The sequence below is a fragment of the Apis dorsata genome, unplaced genomic scaffold (genome assembly GCF_000469605.1).
Source record: "Apis dorsata unplaced genomic scaffold, Apis dorsata 1.3 scaffold_82, whole genome shotgun sequence".
Taxonomy (NCBI): domain Eukaryota; kingdom Metazoa; phylum Arthropoda; class Insecta; order Hymenoptera; family Apidae; genus Apis; species Apis dorsata.
In genome coordinates, this window is record NW_006263380.1 from 1,157,900 (window position 1) to 1,176,939 (window position 19,040).

At 26.0% G+C, this 19,040-nt stretch overlaps 5 protein-coding genes and 1 long non-coding RNA gene across 12 annotated transcripts; 1 reads left to right on the forward strand and 5 right to left on the reverse strand.

Moving 5' to 3' along the window:
• Positions 1-243: 243 nt before the first annotated feature.
• Positions 244-7,698, reverse strand: LOC102674908 (synaptic vesicle glycoprotein 2B-like). The gene is given in 13 exon segments (XM_031508256.1): positions 244-2,476; positions 2,561-2,944; positions 3,016-3,135; positions 3,205-3,369; positions 3,440-3,528; positions 3,625-3,783; positions 3,855-4,176; positions 4,274-4,454; positions 4,543-4,690; positions 5,694-5,976; positions 7,506-7,549; positions 7,551-7,656; positions 7,658-7,698. Coding segments are annotated over 13 exon segments (2,208 nt in total). The 5' UTR covers positions 7,684-7,698; the 3' UTR covers positions 244-2,295.
• LOC116184983 lies at positions 6,391-6,828 on the reverse strand. Its single transcript, XR_004149671.1, has 2 exons — positions 6,577-6,828; positions 6,391-6,506 (listed from the first exon to the last, which is right to left on the reverse strand). It is a non-coding gene; the product is annotated as an uncharacterized LOC116184983 (long non-coding RNA).
• A 1,630-nt stretch (positions 7,699-9,328) lies between the features above and the next one.
• On the reverse strand, positions 9,329-10,858 carry LOC102674681 (E3 ubiquitin-protein ligase RNF113A). Its single transcript, XM_031508263.1, has 6 exons — positions 10,708-10,858; positions 10,495-10,568; positions 10,156-10,362; positions 9,873-10,089; positions 9,606-9,798; positions 9,329-9,537 (listed from the first exon to the last, which is right to left on the reverse strand). Exons 1-6 carry the CDS (start codon positions 10,817-10,819, stop codon positions 9,360-9,362), a joined length of 981 nt encoding a protein of 326 aa, XP_031364123.1. The 5' UTR covers positions 10,820-10,858; the 3' UTR covers positions 9,329-9,359.
• Positions 10,797-13,068, forward strand: LOC102674475 (origin recognition complex subunit 4). 4 transcript variants are annotated; one of them, XM_006611021.2, is made up of 6 exons: positions 10,797-10,883; positions 11,215-11,440; positions 11,508-11,834; positions 11,901-12,398; positions 12,465-12,617; positions 12,696-13,068. In XM_006611021.2, exons 2-6 carry the CDS (start codon positions 11,225-11,227, stop codon positions 12,855-12,857), a joined length of 1,356 nt encoding a protein of 451 aa, XP_006611084.1. In that variant the 5' UTR covers positions 10,797-10,883; positions 11,215-11,224; the 3' UTR covers positions 12,858-13,068. The 4 variants fall into 4 exon arrangements, with proteins under 4 accessions (XP_006611084.1, XP_031364121.1, XP_031364120.1 ...); XM_031508261.1 differs by lacking the exon at positions 10,797-10,883 and adding an exon at positions 10,923-10,947; XM_031508260.1 differs by lacking the exon at positions 10,797-10,883 and adding an exon at positions 10,961-11,081.
• Positions 13,069-13,173: 105 nt separating this feature from the next.
• LOC102674021 (putative ammonium transporter 3) lies at positions 13,174-15,914 on the reverse strand. Of its 4 annotated transcripts, none has more exons than XM_006611017.2 (11): positions 15,699-15,842; positions 15,351-15,636; positions 15,132-15,289; positions 14,958-15,069; positions 14,677-14,882; positions 14,470-14,601; positions 14,295-14,390; positions 14,147-14,235; positions 13,988-14,077; positions 13,834-13,918; positions 13,174-13,300 (listed from the first exon to the last, which is right to left on the reverse strand). In XM_006611017.2, the coding sequence occupies exons 1-11, from the start codon at positions 15,835-15,837 to the stop codon at positions 13,221-13,223; spliced, it is 1,473 nt and encodes a 490-aa protein (XP_006611080.1). In that variant the 5' UTR covers positions 15,838-15,842; the 3' UTR covers positions 13,174-13,220. The 4 variants fall into 4 exon arrangements, with proteins under 4 accessions (XP_006611080.1, XP_031364118.1, XP_031364119.1 ...); XM_031508258.1 differs by lacking the exon at positions 13,174-13,300 and adding an exon at positions 13,446-13,776 and having other exon boundaries at positions 15,699-15,837; XM_031508257.1 differs by lacking the exon at positions 13,174-13,300 and having other exon boundaries at positions 13,458-13,918; positions 15,699-15,914.
• A 166-nt stretch (positions 15,915-16,080) lies between these two features.
• Positions 16,081-18,245, reverse strand: LOC102673892 (gamma-aminobutyric acid receptor-associated protein). The gene is made up of 3 exons (XM_006611016.2): positions 17,833-18,245; positions 16,933-17,130; positions 16,081-16,781 (listed from the first exon to the last, which is right to left on the reverse strand). The coding sequence occupies exons 1-3, from the start codon at positions 17,920-17,922 to the stop codon at positions 16,716-16,718; spliced, it is 354 nt and encodes a 117-aa protein (XP_006611079.1). The 5' UTR covers positions 17,923-18,245; the 3' UTR covers positions 16,081-16,715.
• Between the last annotated feature and the right edge of the window lie 795 nt (positions 18,246-19,040).

Consider the following 19,040-nt stretch of genomic DNA (forward strand, 5'->3'; position numbering starts at 1 on the left):
TCTTTTATGATTCCTGGTATACTTCTAAATACGTTTATTCTAATTAAAGCCTATGAATCTAAAGTGTTCGTTCATAAGTGATATGTCGATTAAAATATATTATCTACGGGCGACGATAAATTTAATATTGTAGCAGTACGATTTAATTAAGTGAAACTGCATGTGCCAGCAATATTTAAAAAAAAATTTCTAGAGACCTTTTATGATAATATTTATTATTAAAATCTTGATTTTGATTGGTTTAAAAAAAAAAGAAAGAGCCAATATTTTCATTCATAATTATAAAGATTATCTTTAATTTATAATGCTAGCACAGACTTGTTTCATTGTCAAATTCATAAATACAATTTGCGAAAGTAGAAACGAGCAATTTTTTTAAATATTAAAATTATTACGTTATTTTTTTTTTTTAATAAAAAAATAGAATTATTATATGGAAACTTGTGCGAATAATAAAATAATTTTAACTCGTTTCTACTTCTTTTTAAATAACACTAGCCATAGCACTCGATTCATAATATTACCATCTTTTTTTTCTATTTTTAAATTAGATATCAACAATTTGATATGAAAAATTCACTAACCATGATGGGACGTAGATTTTTATATGATTAAGTTTGCCAACAGCAGTTTGTTTTTATCTCACTAATAAACTTCCTTAAATACTTAGTAATATTTTAAGTTTCAATATATAAGAATGAGATATTTCAATAATCATATCATAAAACTTATTTTATATTCTTATTGCCTAAAAATAGTCATCCGTTCTGAGGAACCAGTACTTTTTTTAGCTTTGGCATGTCATCACGGTTTCTTTTCCGCAATAACAATGAAATTCTAGCCAAGATTGCAAAATGCAATTAGCAAGTTTTATAAGTAAGATGATAGTATATATTCTTTTTGTGGAAAATAATTTCATCTACTTCGTTTGAAAGTATTAGAAAGATTGACGCGTTTTTTTTTTAAAATTCATTCGCATTTTATAAGCTTAAAGATGATTAAAAGTTGACTAGAGACAATAATCTCTCAAATTTATAATAAATGAAGCTAAAGCTTCCATCTCTCGATTCCAACTCTTTAGTTTTGAGGGAATTTACGAACGGCAGCATTTACATGGATTGCATGGATAATGCTTTTTAGTCAAATCTAATATTAAGAGTAAATATAAGCTAGTTAATTATTAAAAAGCAAAAGTATACTGAATATATCTTTGCTTGATTACCTTCCTTTCACATTAGAAAGAATTTATTATTACTCGATTCGAGGTTCCCTATCTATTTTCTTAGAATATATATATATATATATATATATATATGTATATATATATATATGTATACATATATTTCTCAAATAGCAAAAGCGTATAGCAATTGTAAATATAAAAATTTTCATGATACTGTCCTTGGCAAACTTTTTCAATTGAAATACTTAAAATATAATAATTTTGGAATCATGCATAGTCTATCTAATCTAATTGTAAAGAAAAAAAATACACACTATAAATAACATTCTCTATTTTTCTATTCCAAATATTCAAATGCATATTTAATAAGCAAAATTTCCTAGTGTTTAATTTTTTGTTATATTTTGACGTATCAGTATGGATGAGGAATTTCACTTTTTTTTCATCCATTAAAATTGACACGTTTCATGGCTATTGCCTTATTAAAATAACTTTATAAATATATGTGCATTATACTTTTTTTTTTATGAAGAATGAATTGAACAATGATTTTGATGTTAGATGGAATAAAATCTTGGAGTATAAGTTTTACATGAAATTTCATCTAATATCATTCAAATATTAAATTTCCATATACTTTTTACTTTTTTCTAAGATTTTTCTACTATAACAATTGCCTTTAACAGCACTTAAAACACACATATTAAAATTTTATAGAAAATCCATATCGTAGCGTACAAGATAGTTAATTTTGAACCTCTGTGCGCTTAATATACTCAAATTTTTATGTAAATCACGATTTATCGTTTCATTTAATAATTTAAGATATGCCATTTTGTACGAAGTCACACTTCAAAAGAAAAATAATAATTATTAAATTTATAAATTTAAGAATTTGTCGAAAATATTTCATTTTACATAATGTTTGTCCAAATATTCCTACTAAAAACTGAACTTTTAAATTTAATAACATTCTCACGAAATTTTTTATATCATGTAAGAATATCAAATGAAACTATTTTAACAGATTCCATAAATAATTCATTAAAATATTAAAAACGTCTTTTATATGACACATCTCTGTTTTTTTTTTTCACTTACTCGTAATATCCTTACAAGAAAACTGTATGTGTATGAGGCAATTTGAATGTTGCAACACTAGCTACTAATAACGGTAATGCGGTTAGCAATGCAGGCGCAATAAGAGGTGCGCTAACTAAGGTTTTATAAGTTGTAGTTCCTATTAAACCACATATTCTTATGACGCCTGCTATAAAACCGAAACCAGTACACCTGTAAAAATTAATATTACCTTACTATTAATCTATTTTTTTTTTAAATTTTCTTTAGTGAAATAAAAATCAAAACGAAATTTACCTTAAATGGGTTGGGAAGCTCTCAATTGTAACCAATGTAAGAGATGTCCAAGCAATAGCAAAAACTGCTATAAAACCACCTTCAAAACCAAGCACTGCAGAACTATTTGTGCCCACTAAAATTAAACATAAAGCAGCTATTGAGGAGAAAAATAATGAAATACCAATCATCTTTGGCCGTTGAAACACAGTAAGTGCTAGCCCTGCTAAAGCAGCAGCAGGCACAAAGGATAATTGAGCAACAAGATGACCATGTAATGCTTCTTCTATGTAAATATTATAATCCAAATCAAGAGTCGGACACGGTCCTCTTAAACTTAATTCTGTATTATTTTCAAGTGTACAATTTGTAAAAACTTGTGCAGATAGATCCGTATCTACAAATCTAGAAAAATAGATAATCATATATATTTTACATTTAAGAAAAAGCCAAATATTGTCATTTTAAATGCATACTTTGAATGCACAATAATACTGTGTGTAAAATGAGTTTTACTAGATTTTATGTTATTAAATTCTACGGATTGAAAAGTACAATTATCGAAATCTACATGACTGAATACCATTTTACTGAATCTGAAACAAAAATTCTGTTATAAAATCAAGCTTAATTTTATATATATACTTCTTCTCATATCTACTTACTTGCAATTCAAAAATGTTGAATCTTTATATTGACAATTTTCTAAAGAACCATTGAATGTTCTTCCTGTGTATATTTCATCATGAAATAGAACTTTATGAGCTTTATATTCTGTAGCACGCAAAAGTTTAAGATACTCAGGACACCATACCATAAGACCATATAATCTGAAAAAAAAATCAGAATATTAAAAAATAAAAGAGTGAAATATTTAAAATATTTAATAAAAATACATACCCAAATGATACAGTTGACCAAATAATTATAAGCACTACTGTGACGCGCAAATGAGGCGATACAAATAATTCTAAAAAGGAATTCCAGAACTGAAAATTTAATAAAAATTAAATGTTAATAAGTGTAAAAAATTAATGGTAAATTTTGTAAATTATATTGAAATAAAAAAATATATATGTTCGTACCATCTCAATGGAATAAATAATATCAGCCAAAACACTAGTATGATTACTAGGAGATGGAGGTGCTAAACCACGAGGCCTTTTAGTTGGAAGCTCTAATTCAGAAAGTTGATATTGTGCACCTGTTGCACCTTTCCGTGTATTATTTTTTTTATATATTTTCTAAAAAAATATTATATCTTAAATATAAAAAAAAACATTTTTTAAATACAAATATATATAATAAAAAATACCTGATAAACCATCATTGCCTCCACATCTCTGCCAACTTCTACCAAATATCTTGGACTTTCTGGTAGAAAAATAAGCCCAATAGTAGAACATAATGCAGGTAAACAGCAAAGTAAAAGAAAGCGATGCCAAGCACTGAAATGTTCTTTATTTTCAAGAACTACCATTTCTCCAGTTGTAGGAACTACTACCCATGCTAAAAGAGCTGCATATACACCTCCCAATGCTCCTGCTGCTACTAATAGACCAACCCATCTACTTCTGCTTAATCTTGGACAACATTCTGCGAGATATGTAAATGCTAATGGTAAAGATCCTCCTACTCTGTGAAATAAAATGAAATAAAATGTAACTTTTTTTTTAATGAAATATTTAAAATTTATTTAAATATAAATACAAAAAAAAAAAAAGAATTTTTTACCCAATTGCAGAACAAAATCTAGCACACATAAAAGTTCCATAAGTTGGCATAAAAGTTGCAACACCACTAAATAAAGCATGAACAGCCATTGCAGATAATAAAGATCTTCGTCTACCAATTCTATCTCCCAAACCACCCCAAAATAGTCCACCTAGTGCAAGGCCCATTAAAGTAATATTACCTATAAGAAAAGAGTATAAGAATAATTATTAGAATAGAAGAATAATTATAGAAAAAAATACATTATACAAAGTAAAATAAAAACTAACTGAGCCATCCTTTTTCATTGTCCTCAATGCAAAGTTCAACTTCAGCACTTGGTAAAATATATGGTACAACAAAAAATTCAACAGTATCTGCTGCAAGACTCAAACCTGTGCATAGAGCAGCTAATAATTGGAAATAACCAACACCAGCCTGAAAAATAATTAACAATTTAATAACATATAATATGATACAAGATAATAAATAATCAGATATTTTGCATCATTGTTTATTAAATATAATTTTATTTAATATAAACGATAATTGCTATACATTTATATATTTTTATAAAAATATATATGTATAACAATATAACCTTCAAAATATAAATTATAGAAAATCTATTTACTGGAAAATCATTTAGATAGCCTGGTATCTCTCTTGACTCATATTTTGTTTTTACAATTGATTCATCTAAAACTTCATCCATATTGACACTTTAAAAAAATCTAAAACACTGGCAGTGAAAGGGTAATTAAGGAACTAAAAAAAATAACTTGAATAAAAAGGACGCCATTTACTATAGGTTATGTTTTTGTTATTCGATTAATCAAATTTTAATATTTCATTTCGATATGTCGAACGTTATAATAACCAATGCAAAAATAGATTTTAAATTTGTATAAATTCATTGATTTATAATCAGCTTCACACTTTAAAAAAAACATTCTAAAAATTTTTGATCGATAATCGATAATTCGATAATCGCAATTGGCTTGCAATGTAATTCAAATTTTAATTAAGTAAGAACTTTGATATTGTGTTTAGAATTTTGCAATATTTTATTAATTTTATTATTTGCAATGTGCATAAAATTTATTACCAATATATAAAATGAATATATAAATGATATATTTTTTTTTTTCTTAACTTTTTATAAATGATATTTTACATTTTATAAATAATATTATATATAAAAAGTACAAATAAACATTTTAAAAGTTTATGTAAATAGTTAATTATAAAAAATAAAATTTATAATAAAATAATTTTTCAAAAAATTGTTTTTTCTAAAAAAAAGCTTTAAAATTGTACTCAATTAAAACTAAATTCATTTTATAATATAAACACTTTATTCATTTTAATATAAACATTTTAATGTAAACCCTAATAAATATATGTTTGAAATGAAAAAAATGAAAATAGAATAACACACCTGCTTGATAGCATCTTCGTGAAATTGTGCTAAAAGTGTTGCATCCGCAGTAGAGTCAATAAGATCATGTTCAGCAGAATCGGCTGAACCAGTGTTCACACTTGCAGTGTTTGTATTCGTTGGTTGAGTCGTCATCTCTTCAGTATATAATCCTCCTCTAATGTTTAACGTACGTTCTCCAGTTCCGGATATCGTGCCACCGCCGGAAGATGCAAGACCACCCCCGCTGCCAACGAGCCACTGGCTTTCCTCCTCCGACGAGGGCATCACTGCCACAAACCATCTGCAACATAATTAATTATCAGCTTGATCAACAAAAGTTAATAAGTATCACATAAAATATGTAAAGTTGAAAATTTTTTCACAAATTTCTTTCTCTGCTATTTATATTATTATTGAAATAAAAATAAGCATTTGATTATTAAAGTTGAAAATCATTGTTCTAGAATTCTTTTTAAAATTATTTATTAATAATTCTATGAAAAATTGGTGATATCTTCTTTCTTTTAAAGAAATATATTATATATAACATAGAATATATATAGAAGAATATTTTATCATTTTTATAGTTTTATAATTTAAGAAATTATTATTGAGGTATAGGAATCTTTTCGAAAATGTTTAAAAAATTTTATCTATACGTAATAATATTCATCTTGCGTCAATATAACGTCATTAAAGATTTCATCGAAGCGTGCATTTTTGCAGGAATTTATTATTACAGTTACAAGCCTTGGAACGTGTCATCAGACACACATGATGGCACGTTAATTTATCGATTCATGTTCACTCATATAAGTCGATCATAAACGCCTACGAATAAAGCTCATGTATAGGGTGTGTATGTAGCTTTATTTAAATATACACGATTACACGTGTCAACCTTGCATCAACGAGGTGGACATTGTTAAGTATAACAGAGTTTGCGTTTCCGCAACCTTTTATGTTTCTTCTTTGACATTTTTCTTGTTTTTTCCTTATTTCTTTTTATTTACTATGGCAAATGCGATATATTTCTCTCCTTATATATTTATTTTTTATTTTGTTTTCATTTATTTCTCTCATCGATAAACAATAAATCGATAAAAATGAGAAAAATTTTTATGCTGAAAGTTAGTAATGAATTAATTAATTTTCATAGTTTCATAGCTACATAGAATAAAAATCAAATATATACAGTAAATAAAGTAATCACATAGTAAACATCATTGAGAAATAAAATATAATACAAATAACATATGTTCATTTTTTGTTCTGATTACTCGATCGATGAGATAATAGTATTGTTTTTGTAATGTGTACTTTTATTTAATGTTTATTATATAATTATTGTAAGAAAATATTTTTTTCTTGAAATTCAAAAAGGAAAAAACGTTTGATGCAATGGGAAATTAACGAATACTCAGATTACAAGATGTTCGCGAAAGAAATATTTATCAACACTTTCATGTGATAAAGCAGACAATGCCTATACATATACATTCAATTTACACAATGTGTGTACATAAAACGAAATAGACAGAACAATTTCAAACAAATTAAAAAGAAAAAGAAAAAGAAAATGATTTAATTTTTTTACCAATATTAAAAACGAAAAAAATAAAATATTCACATTCCTGTTCGTCTTTGTTCTTTTCAATTTTTTACATTGAATTGCACACGTCTTATAATACGATGAATATAAATACATGTATATTTTCTGAATTGATTATCATTTGTCAAAATAATTTTATACTACTAGAATAAAATCACTTAGTATGATAAATATAACGATTATGTGTTATGCGAATGTTGTATTATAATGTAACTAACAGATAAGAAACAGAAATGGCACGTGGTCTAGTAATGTGTATGTGTACTCGTTAAATTTCCATAGCTTTCGTAACGCATAATAGAAATTTTGCTCGTCGGATGCTGTGATCGGTCTCTGACTCTGGCTGACTGACGCAAGTACCCTGTTCGTTTGATATTCGTATGGAAATGTCGACATCCGTGTGCAATGACAATTATTACAATACGCATAGACTTCAACACGTGCATGATAACTATATTTAATTGGTGATTAACGTTAATTAGAAGATATATACGAGATTCGTACTCTTTCTACTCTTTTGTATAAATTTCAATAGAAATATATGATTATTATTTTTGATATTAAATATAAAATATTTGTATATTAAAATAACTTATTTTAATAGTGTAATATATTTTTTCGTACCTGGTTAATAAAAGATTTTTGTGAAACGTAACACCTTCTTCACGTTCCTTCTACAGGCAAGTATTTCCATTTCTTGATTTTTTAAACGTGTCGTTCAACGACAATTAATGCATTCAATCCAAGACATTAGTTATTGTTGTTGATTGTTTTAGTCAATTTTATTTAAAATCAAAGTTATATTTTCGTTGATGATAGATACACTCGTAATGCAAAGGAGGATAATTTCGCAAGTTTGGTAGGAAGTCACTATCGATGTTATCGTATCAGTTGTTCTAAAGAAACTGTGACAACAGCTGTTTACCGCGTTTACACCATCATCATACATGTAAAAGACGGCTTGTCATGTTTAAATGTATCATCTTATAGGATGATGATGTGTCTTAGGATAGAATTGACAGCAAACTATTACTAGAATAATATTACTGTTCAATTGGAATTTCATTCAGTCAAAAGTAGATTACTTGCACGGCAAAATTCGACTGACCATAACTCAATTATAATTTCGTGATATGTGATTAATAGCATTGTCTTAGCTAATGATAACTATATTCGAGTCAACAATTTTCACAAAACATATCTTGCAAAAAAAAATCACATTTTCTATTTATGATTAATTATGAAAAATATACTCTCATGTCGATTTTATTTTCATATGTGATCACATTACACCTTTGGATTTTTGCGCGCGGCGTTGATATTTTAGAAATCAATGAAAGGACGACAAGTCGAAAATACGAGAATTCTCGAACTTTTTTGGCAATAATTATTTTGTTTTACAATCTCTTTATATTTCTATAACTTCACATTTTTCGATTAATATCTCTGATCGAAATGATTTTATAATATCTCGGAGTTAAATATCTTTTTAATGTTCATGAGAAACAAGCAGCTTCGGTAACATTTCCATAGTATGAGACAAACAACACTGCGCGTGTATCGATTAAGGGAACAACTACGACCAGTTAGAATCACCTTCGCTCTATAACGAATATATAACGAAACCACCACTATATTTCCCCTCGACCCTTGTTCGACGTCAACTCGACGAGTGTTTGTAGAACGGCTCATACATGAAGATCTTCCAAATCTGGATTCTTTATTAGCAAGGGTTGTCAAGCTATCTTCTTAACTTTTAATTTTTTGATTAAATTACAATCAATTTTTCTATGGATGAAAACTTTAGAATATAAATATTTATTCTTTTTGTAAATTTTACTTTTTTTTTTCGTAAATTAATTAAACGTAAATTAAGTTAAAATTAAATTAAAACTTATTTTAGAAAAAAAATTCCTATATAAAATTTTTTTTTAATTCAGATATATCTTATCTATTAGAAATTAAATTTTCTTCATATAACAAAGTTTATAAATTTATTTACATAAAAGAAAATGTAATTGCTTGGAAAAAAATATAACTATTTTAAAAATAAACAATATATGTGCTTTATTTTATTCATCAGAAATTTCATCATCTTCTACAGTTTTCGCTTTCTCTTCTATCTTCGTTCGTGCAATTAGTTCCTTGGCTGGATTAAATACGCCATTGGTTTGCACATTACATATGTAACATCTTGTACTTTTTCTATATTGTTCTAAAGCACATTTTTCACAGAAATAATGTTTGCATCTGAAAAAAAATTCATTTTATACATTTTGTATCTAGTTAAATTTGAAATATAGAATTATAGTATATACTTTGTAACCACAGGGTCGGTAAAACTATTGCGACAAATGAAACATTTGAATGGTAATGTTTCTTCATCGCTGTTAATTTCATATTTTTTATCATCTTCGTCTCCACTATTATTATATTCTCCTGTAGCAGCTTCTCTTTCTAACTGCCAACCCAATTTGTAATCCGAACGATCATGAAGAAATTTACAACTATCTGAAAATAAAAATAAATAAATAAGAAAAATAAATGAGAATTTAATAAATTAACAAAATTTTAATTCTATTTACCTCCAAAACCACAGAAACCAGTTTCTTTATAATCTTTACATATATCTGGTTGATAATCCCATCTTACAGTTGCTCTAAGATTAGATGGTGCTCTGATTGGTCCTTTACGTACCATACCACTAGAAGCATTTCCAGCAGCTGTATCTTTTTTTTTATAATATTGAATATAATTATTCAAACCCCTATATATTTTATCATCTTCTTTTCCTTCAAGTTCCTAAAAAAATATTATTATATTTTATAATGTTGTTTCAATATATTTTTGTACCATTGCATTATGCACCTCATTTATTTTTTGAGCTTTTTCAAATAAAGCTTGAGCGTCCTTATCCTTTTCTGTCTCTGTTTCTAAAATTGCTGTTGCTCCTTGATCGCTTGGTCCTGCTGGCATAGGCGTTCTAGAACTCTTGTAAGATACTGTAATACTTTCTTCTTCACTGCTATCATTATTAATTTTTTTCTGCTGATCTTTTAATTTCCTTGTATTAGTCTGTAAAGAGCTATATTTACACCATGTTTCCAGTTTTATTAATTCAAATTTTATTAAGTATTATAATTAGTTTTATTATATTTTATTAAAAAATATCATAAATATAATTTTAGAAAAGATTGTCCATCTTACACTTTGTTTCATAAGATTATTATCATCCTGCTTCTTTTCCTTCCTAATTACTGTAGTTTCATCTTCACTACTCTCTGTTTAAAAAAATAAAAAAATTAGTATTTATGGCATTAAACATAACCTATAGATTATACTAATCGAGTTTATATAATGAAATTATAAATTTAATAAGACAAAAGAAGAAAAATCTAATATTCTTTAAGTATACGTTACCATTTTCGTTATTTCCTATTTTACGTTTTCTAGCTGCAGTGCTTCGAATTTTCCTTCTTTTAAATAAGAACGTACAATTTTTCTTATCTGTTTTGGATTCTGCGTCTTCCATATTTGTTTTGTAAACAATCTGGTTTTAGTACTTCTGTAACTTGAATATTTAATATTATTTAAGGATTAGAATCTGTGAAAATACTATTTTGATTTTCTATTCAACTATTCAAAATCGAATTTATTTAAGTGAGTTAAATCCAAAAATAAATACATACTTAAAATATTGTACACATTTTTTGTTACGATTAATAGGTTATATTTGACTAGAAATTAGGAATGCTAAACGATTGTCAAATTATATTTTAAGTTTATACAAAATTGTAATATATATGTATGTTTATATATACTTGAAATTATAAATAATTCTAATAAAATTATTTCTGTGCAATTATATTTTAATTTATATAAAAAAAATTTGATAAAAAATTAATATAAATTTTTGGCGCGTTTCAGGCAAATTAATATGAATAAAAAAAAAAATATGGCAATTGACTTCCAAGATAATATGATACTGTTAACTAGGAAATATTTAAAGCGTAAAATTATGTGTCCTGAAACAAAATTCAGACATTATGTTAAAGAAAGAATGCACATATTAGAATTGTTAAAAAGAACAGTAGATATGGGTGAAAGTAATTCTGTTTTATTAATTGGACCTAGGGGTAGTGGAAAAACAACAGTATGTCCTAATTATTTGTTTTATAAAATCATATTTGATTTCTTTATACATATTATTATTTTTTTAGCTAATAAATAGTGTTTTAAAAGAATTGTCATATGTGAAAAGTTTTAAAGAAAATGCATTAATAGTAAATCTTAATGGTCTTGTTCACACTGATGATCGATTAGCTTTGAAGGATGCTACACGTCAAATGCAATTAGAAAATGTTGTTGATGGTAAAGTTTTTGGCACATTTGCTGAAAATTTATCTTTTCTTCTTGATTGTTTGAAATCAGGTGATAAGAAGTCTTCCAAACCAGTTATTTTCATATTAGATGAGTTTGATTTATTTTGTGAACATCATAATCAAACTCTGTTATATAATCTATTTGATATTGCTCAATCTGCACAAGTAAGTGTAATATTTTGTATTAACTTAAAATTGATTTGAAAATCAATTATATTTTCATTTGTTCAGGCACCAATATGTGTAATAGGAATGACTTGTAGATTAGATGTTATAGAACTCTTAGAAAAAAGAGTTAAATCAAGATTTTCTCATCGGCAAATATTTTTATTCCCTGGAGATATGTCATTGTCAGAACAACCATCATCTGCTTTTGATGATCGTTTAGAACTTTTTCAACATCTTTTAAGTCTTCCTGATGATGAAAATATAAATAGGATAGAGCATCAATATGATGATTGTATAATAGAACCACAATTTGGGTCTGTATGGAATGATTATATAAAAAGTTTAGTTAGTAATGTTACTATGGTGAATCTATTAAAAAAAATGTATCAAATTGATGTAAGTGAAAGAAGTTTTAGAAATTTTCTGGCAATAACTGTTTCTTCATTATCAGAGAAACATCAAAGACTAGAAATAAATGATTTTATAGAAGCAAGTAAAATGTTTTCTCAAGATGACAAAGTATTAATGCTTGAAGGATTATCTGTATTAGAAATGTGTTTAGTAAGTGTATTTATAAATTTTTTTCAATATGGGATATATTTTTGATATCCAATATATATATTTTAGATAATATCAATGAAACATGAAACAGAAATTTATGATGGAGAGCCATTCAATTTTGAAGCAATTTATAATCGTTATATTAAATTTGCTAATCAAAATTCTTCTATACAAACTGTTCAAAAGCCTGTTATTATGAAAGCATTTGAACATATTAAGGTAACAATTGTAACATAAAAACAAAATAGTATTATTTTATTATTTCAATAAAAAGTAATATAATACATATTTCCACAGAATTTAGAATTTATACTGCCAGTGAGTGGCATGAATTCAAAAGTTGAAAAAGAATATCAATATTATAAATTTTTACTCACTTCACAACAAGTTATGGAAGCTGTAAAAAATTATTCTGGATTACCAACAGAAGTATCACAATGGGCAGTAATTAATATGTAATTATAATAGATTCATAAAATTACAGGTGCTAAGAAGTTTTATATTTATAATATCATTCATGCAATCTTAGCCATTTTATGAAATAAATATAAAATTTATAATTTAAAATTTAAAACATATTTTCAGTATAGATATTTATTTAAAAAAAAATATGAATATATTTTCTATAATTATAGTTATATAAATATGTATTCATTTAAAAAATATGTTTTTTTTATATATGAAACTATACATATAATTTTAATTATAATCAAATTAAAAAAAATATCAAGCATTTTCTAAAGATAATTATAAGTCTAATTAACCACAAAAAAATATAGTTTACATTTATATATATTTGATAATATCGAATTAGATAAAAAATTAGAAATTATTTTCTGAATATTTATGTAACATAGTCTTTGTGCAGCTATTCCTGCCTATTATAGCGTCCAATATTATATCTTAAATAAATAAAAACGACAAATAATATTTCATAACAATATTTTATCTGAAATTTATAATAAAAGAAATTTTTGTATAGATATCATATTATTAATCAATATGTACAGTGTCTGTGATCTTTCAATAGAATTATTTTCTATATGCTAGTATTTATAATTTTTATTTATATATGTGTAACATTTTAATTATTTATCAGAGATTGCGCGTACATTGTATGATATAATAGTAAAATATGAAAGCATTAAAAAGCATATATATGAATATATTTATACATTTCTAATAAATTTAAAATTACTACAATCTTGAAGAATATTCTAATCTATCCAAGCAAAATTTGGCTTGTTTTTATCTGTTAGTATAGCATCAGTAATTGTATTCAATTGAGAATTCTTTGATAATTTTTTTTCAAGAAAAAATTGTTTTCCATAATTAAAACGATTTTTACGATTATATTTTTTAATATATGTATCATGACCTGTAACAATCAATTTGTAATAATTTTTATAATATTTTTCAACCGAATGCATCTTACCTGGATTGATTCCCACAGGATGAACATTTGTTAATTCATGTTTTTCTAAAATTCGAAGAGCAGACATGGCTCTACTTATTCCAATCTAAAAAATATATATAATCATGATGTACATAATTTTTAATTATAAATATGTAATAATTAAAATAAAAACCTGTGAATGTCGTATTCGATGTTCTACTAAATCTGCACCTAAAAGCTCGTCATGAATACTCATTCTAATTGGTATAATTTTATTTATGAACTATAATAATAAAATATTAATTAAATAAGAAATTTTTAGTGAATATTATATATATTTACTATTATTTACCCATAACAAAATAGTAGATACAATAAAACTCCAAAATGCTAAGCATACAACTGTTAAACATTGTATACCTAACAAATATCCTCCTCCTCCTATAAAGAAAGAGATATTTTTATATAATTTAATTTTTTTATAAGATAAATTTATATACCTTTTAATAATCCTTTTCTTCCATTGGTAGTATTAAGGGGATATGGATTGTCTGCAAATAAACCAATAGCAATAATACCCCAGATTCCACTTGCACCTATATCAAAAGAATATGATTAATAAAATAAGAAATCTTCAAAATATTTATTAATAAAATTAAGAAAAAAAATTAAAACCATGTGTAGCACTAGCTCCAACAGGATCATCAATGTGCATTTTATCTAATAGGGGCATAGTAAAACATGTAATAAAGGCACCAATCATTCCAACAATTATAGATTCCCAGGCTCTAAAAAGAAAACAACCACCTAACTGATACTATAAAGTTATTAGTAGAATAATAAATATTTTATGAATATTAATTATTTTATATTGAAACTCACCTGTGATTGCAACTAATGAACCAAGAATGCCATTTATTTGACTCAAAATGTCAATTCTATCTGGACCATTTAGGCTAAAGCCTAAACCAACTAAACCACCTCCCATGCTTGCTAACATCGTAGAAATTGCTGCTCTTGCAGCATATTGCCATCGTTGTCCACTGACACCATATGTGCTACCACTGTTAAAAGCTAACCAACCCCACCTTGTATAATTATGTTCATTAATATATTGAAACTTTGTAAAATAATTTATTTATAGATTTAATTATTTATTTTACCAGAGTACAAATAAGCCCATAATAGCATTAACTGGACATCCAAGAGGCAATGGATCAATTCCATTATCATATCTGCCTAGTCTTGGTCCCAACATTATGGCACATGCAAGTGCTATTATAATTAATACTTTAAATATTTTATTAAATTATTGCAAAAATGTATTCATATTTTACCAGAACTACCACCAACAAGATGCACTGCCCCTGAACCAGCAATATCAACGGCACCCAATTTTTTCAAAAAACCCTGATCACCCCATATCCATCCAGCTGGTACACAATACACAATTGTATTTAAGAAAGAAAATAAACAATATGCTTTAAAATTACATCTGCAATTATATGATATGCAAGTAGACTAAAAAAATTTTACAAAATATTTTACATAATTACCGTTCAGCCATAGCACCGCTAACAATAGTTGTTGAAGTGGTTGCAAAGCTTAATTGGAATAAAAATGCCGCACATTTCGGACCCATAAATTCATCTTCTAAAGAAGGATCTATTAAAAATTCGCCCATACCAATAAAAGGATTATTTAATTTATCTGTTCCAAAACTCATTGCAAAACCAAAAGCCCAATAAGTTAAACCGCCAAGTACTATATCAACAACATTCTTCATCATAATGTTAACTTCATTTTTTAAAGAAACACATCCAGATTCTAACATACCGAAACCTGAATAAATGAAAAAATTAACTTTATTGCATTCCTTGGCATCATTTAATTTAGAACTTTACCCGTTTGCATAGTAAAAATTATGAATGAATTTGTTATAATCCAATTACTATCTTCTTGATTCAAATTATAAGCAGAAACAAAGTATGTTTCTGTAATTGAAGAATTTGTAATATTCGTTTCATTGTTTCCTATTTCCATTTTTTTTCAACTTCTTTCATCAAAAGAAAGGCATTAACTAGATGATTTTCTACTTGAATAACCCAGAAAGCAGTACTTCAGAGAAAAACATATTAAAAATGAACGAATCGCGACGAAAACATTTTAATTATGAACGAGTTCCAATTTCAAACCGTTTTCTCTTGATGTCACGAATTTATAGTTTCAGAAATGTGTAATTTTTAGATAGGGAAACAATTACATTCTCAAAATTTATTTTTATATTTTTTTTATTGGCCCACATCCAGCCGTTACAACAAATTTTTACCTCACCATATTTTCAGCAAGTTCTTTCCATTTTGTTATGATCAAATAATATTGAATCATGTGAATAGAATAATACTAGCCTAAATAAAAGAAAATTATATCACATAAAACATCTACACAGAGTTATAAATTTATCATAAGACCATTCTAGATATTAGTAACTTTTAAATTATCGTTAATGCGTGTAAATATATTTGTAATAATTGTGAATTAATTAATTATTTTTTTTTAACATGAAGAAAATTTTTCTTCCATCGCTTTTTCAATTTTATAATATGAGGCTAGATATGATAAAGAAATCATAGCTCTGATTCTTACATTCTGATTCCCTAAGCTTTCGCCGATTAGCGGTGAGTGACGGAATCAAAAATACAACGTTCGTATATTTGGCAGACGAACGTGTCCAATTTATCTTAAGGAAGCAAAGTTAAAATTAGTTTATGATGCTAAAATTTAAAATTTCACTCAAATAATTGAAAGATGTAATTTTGTTAACACTTCCAAAAGCTTCTAAAAGGACTACGTTGTTATTGATGGCAAATTTTTGTTGTCTGCTCTTTTGTTCGGATGTTTTTTTTTTATTTTTGTGTAATTTAGTGTCCATACACATTCTCATCGCTGTATGCTATGTAGAGGAAGAAGTCTTCTTCATGATGTTCCTATGAAAAATTTAAATTACAGTAAATATAGCTAATACATACACGCACACGCGCGCGCACACACATACACACATCACCATAACACACCATATACACACGCATACGCATATACACACATATGTTTATAATGTATTTAAAATTATATAATTACTGCATAAAGAGAACCCATTGTAGCACTTGTTGGAGGAATAATGTTGTTCACAAAAAAGAATAGAGCATCTTCTGGACGAAGGTGAATTCGTTTACGGATTAAAAAATAGAATTGTCCCACAGTCAAATCAGATGGTACTAGATATTTTTGTTTATCCAAATCACTAATTTTTGCTTTTGGAGCCTTCTCAACAATTACCTGAGAAATATAAATTTAATTATTAATATTATTAATGAAATAATACAATTAAATAAAAATTATTAATTTTAATTTTAAATTCATTATATTTTAATAAAAATAAAAAGAAAATCTTTAATTATTATGTCAAAATCATATCATTATTTGAATCATAAAATATATCTTGGTTTATTGTTACGATTAAAATAGCTTAAAATCTACATTTGATATCGTATATATTTGATATTTATTAAAATAATTTCATATGTTTCATATTTTATATATGAAAATGAAAATTAATACATTAAAATTTTTTAAAAATCGAGCAAGAAGAAAAAATACTTTTTCTTTTCAATTTTATCAATCAAAAATTATAGATATGAGCATAGTACGATCAATAGACTCGAGCAATGGCAAGGCGAGCACACAAAGAAATATGATACGAACGGTAAATTTAATTGTTAGCATTTAAATTAAAAAAAAAAATTTGCATCATCTTGAAATAATAGTATATACGACGTAGAAAGTCGACCTTCGCTTATTCCAGACCAGGAAATTCTCTAAATGCGGATTGAATCAGTTAACTATGAATTAATTTAGTCTAATTATTCATAAAGAAATAATTTTAATCAATGTTTTTTTGGTAATGTCCATTCTATTGGATAGAAAAATGAATTCCTCTTGACGAACAAAATGGTTAACTTTTTCGGACGAGATACTCACAGGAACCCTTTCGGGATATTTTCGTCGAATCTTTTCACCCTCGACCTTCCTCCTTTCGAAAGAGTGTTTTTCTTTGTAATGAAACTTCATCGTGCCCGCGCGTTTGCACGAGCCGTGCAATTTAATGGACTTACTTTTTCTCTTTAGCTACCAAATTCTTTTTCTTATCGATTTGTACAATGATTCCGAACTGGAAATACGACGATACGATGATACTCTTCTCTACTTCTGTCACAACAATCACCGTGCGTCAGTTCGTCTGCGCACTGCAATTTACTTTTCCACTCTACGCTAACGAGAAATAGTCCCTCAGTTTCCGTTTTGAAATTTAAGGAAAAATATACTTAAAGATAGGATAATAGTAACAATTTATTTAAATAACTTGAATATGCTTTGATATGTTAACGAAATATATATTTAATGGGAGAAAAATGATTTCATAGATGTATTTAATAGATAAAACAGGACCGTCTCTATGAATTTTTTTATATAATATTATACAATATTATTAAAAAATAAAACAATAGCATTAATATTTATTAAATTAATAGAATTTGCAAATAAATTTCTCGTTTATTTATGTAAATATAATATTATAAAGAAAAAGACTATTTTTTTTCATTATTCGTTTAATCATATTTTTTATTCACTTGTGCACTTGTATTTTTTTATTATAGAATGTTTCATATTTTGTTTATCCAATTTAATTACATTTACATATTTCACATAAGGAAATTGATCTATATAAAAATAAATAAAATAAATAAATAAAGTAAATAAATAAAGTTCTTCAATATAAATACTCGAATTTTTGGGGAGTTAAACGAACCTTAAATAGATACGAGTTTGTTGGTGATAAATACTGACTTATGTTTTTCTCTACTACGCCTCTAGTGACGCATTTTTCTATATTTCCAACTCTATATAATCAGCGTCTCTAATGCATTTGTAAAGATTATAAAAAAATATTTAAAATACAAAAATAATATATACAAATGTACAAAAAAATATAAATTTTCAAAGTAAAAAATATAATTAAGTTTTCATTATAATATTTCAAATCAGCAACATTAAATAAAATAAATTTATTTTAAAATTTGAATTCTTTTCGTAATTTCATAAAAATTATAAATTTATATAAATATTTATAAAATAAATAAAATAAAATTTAATTTTCTTTTCTTTTCATAATATATATATATATATAT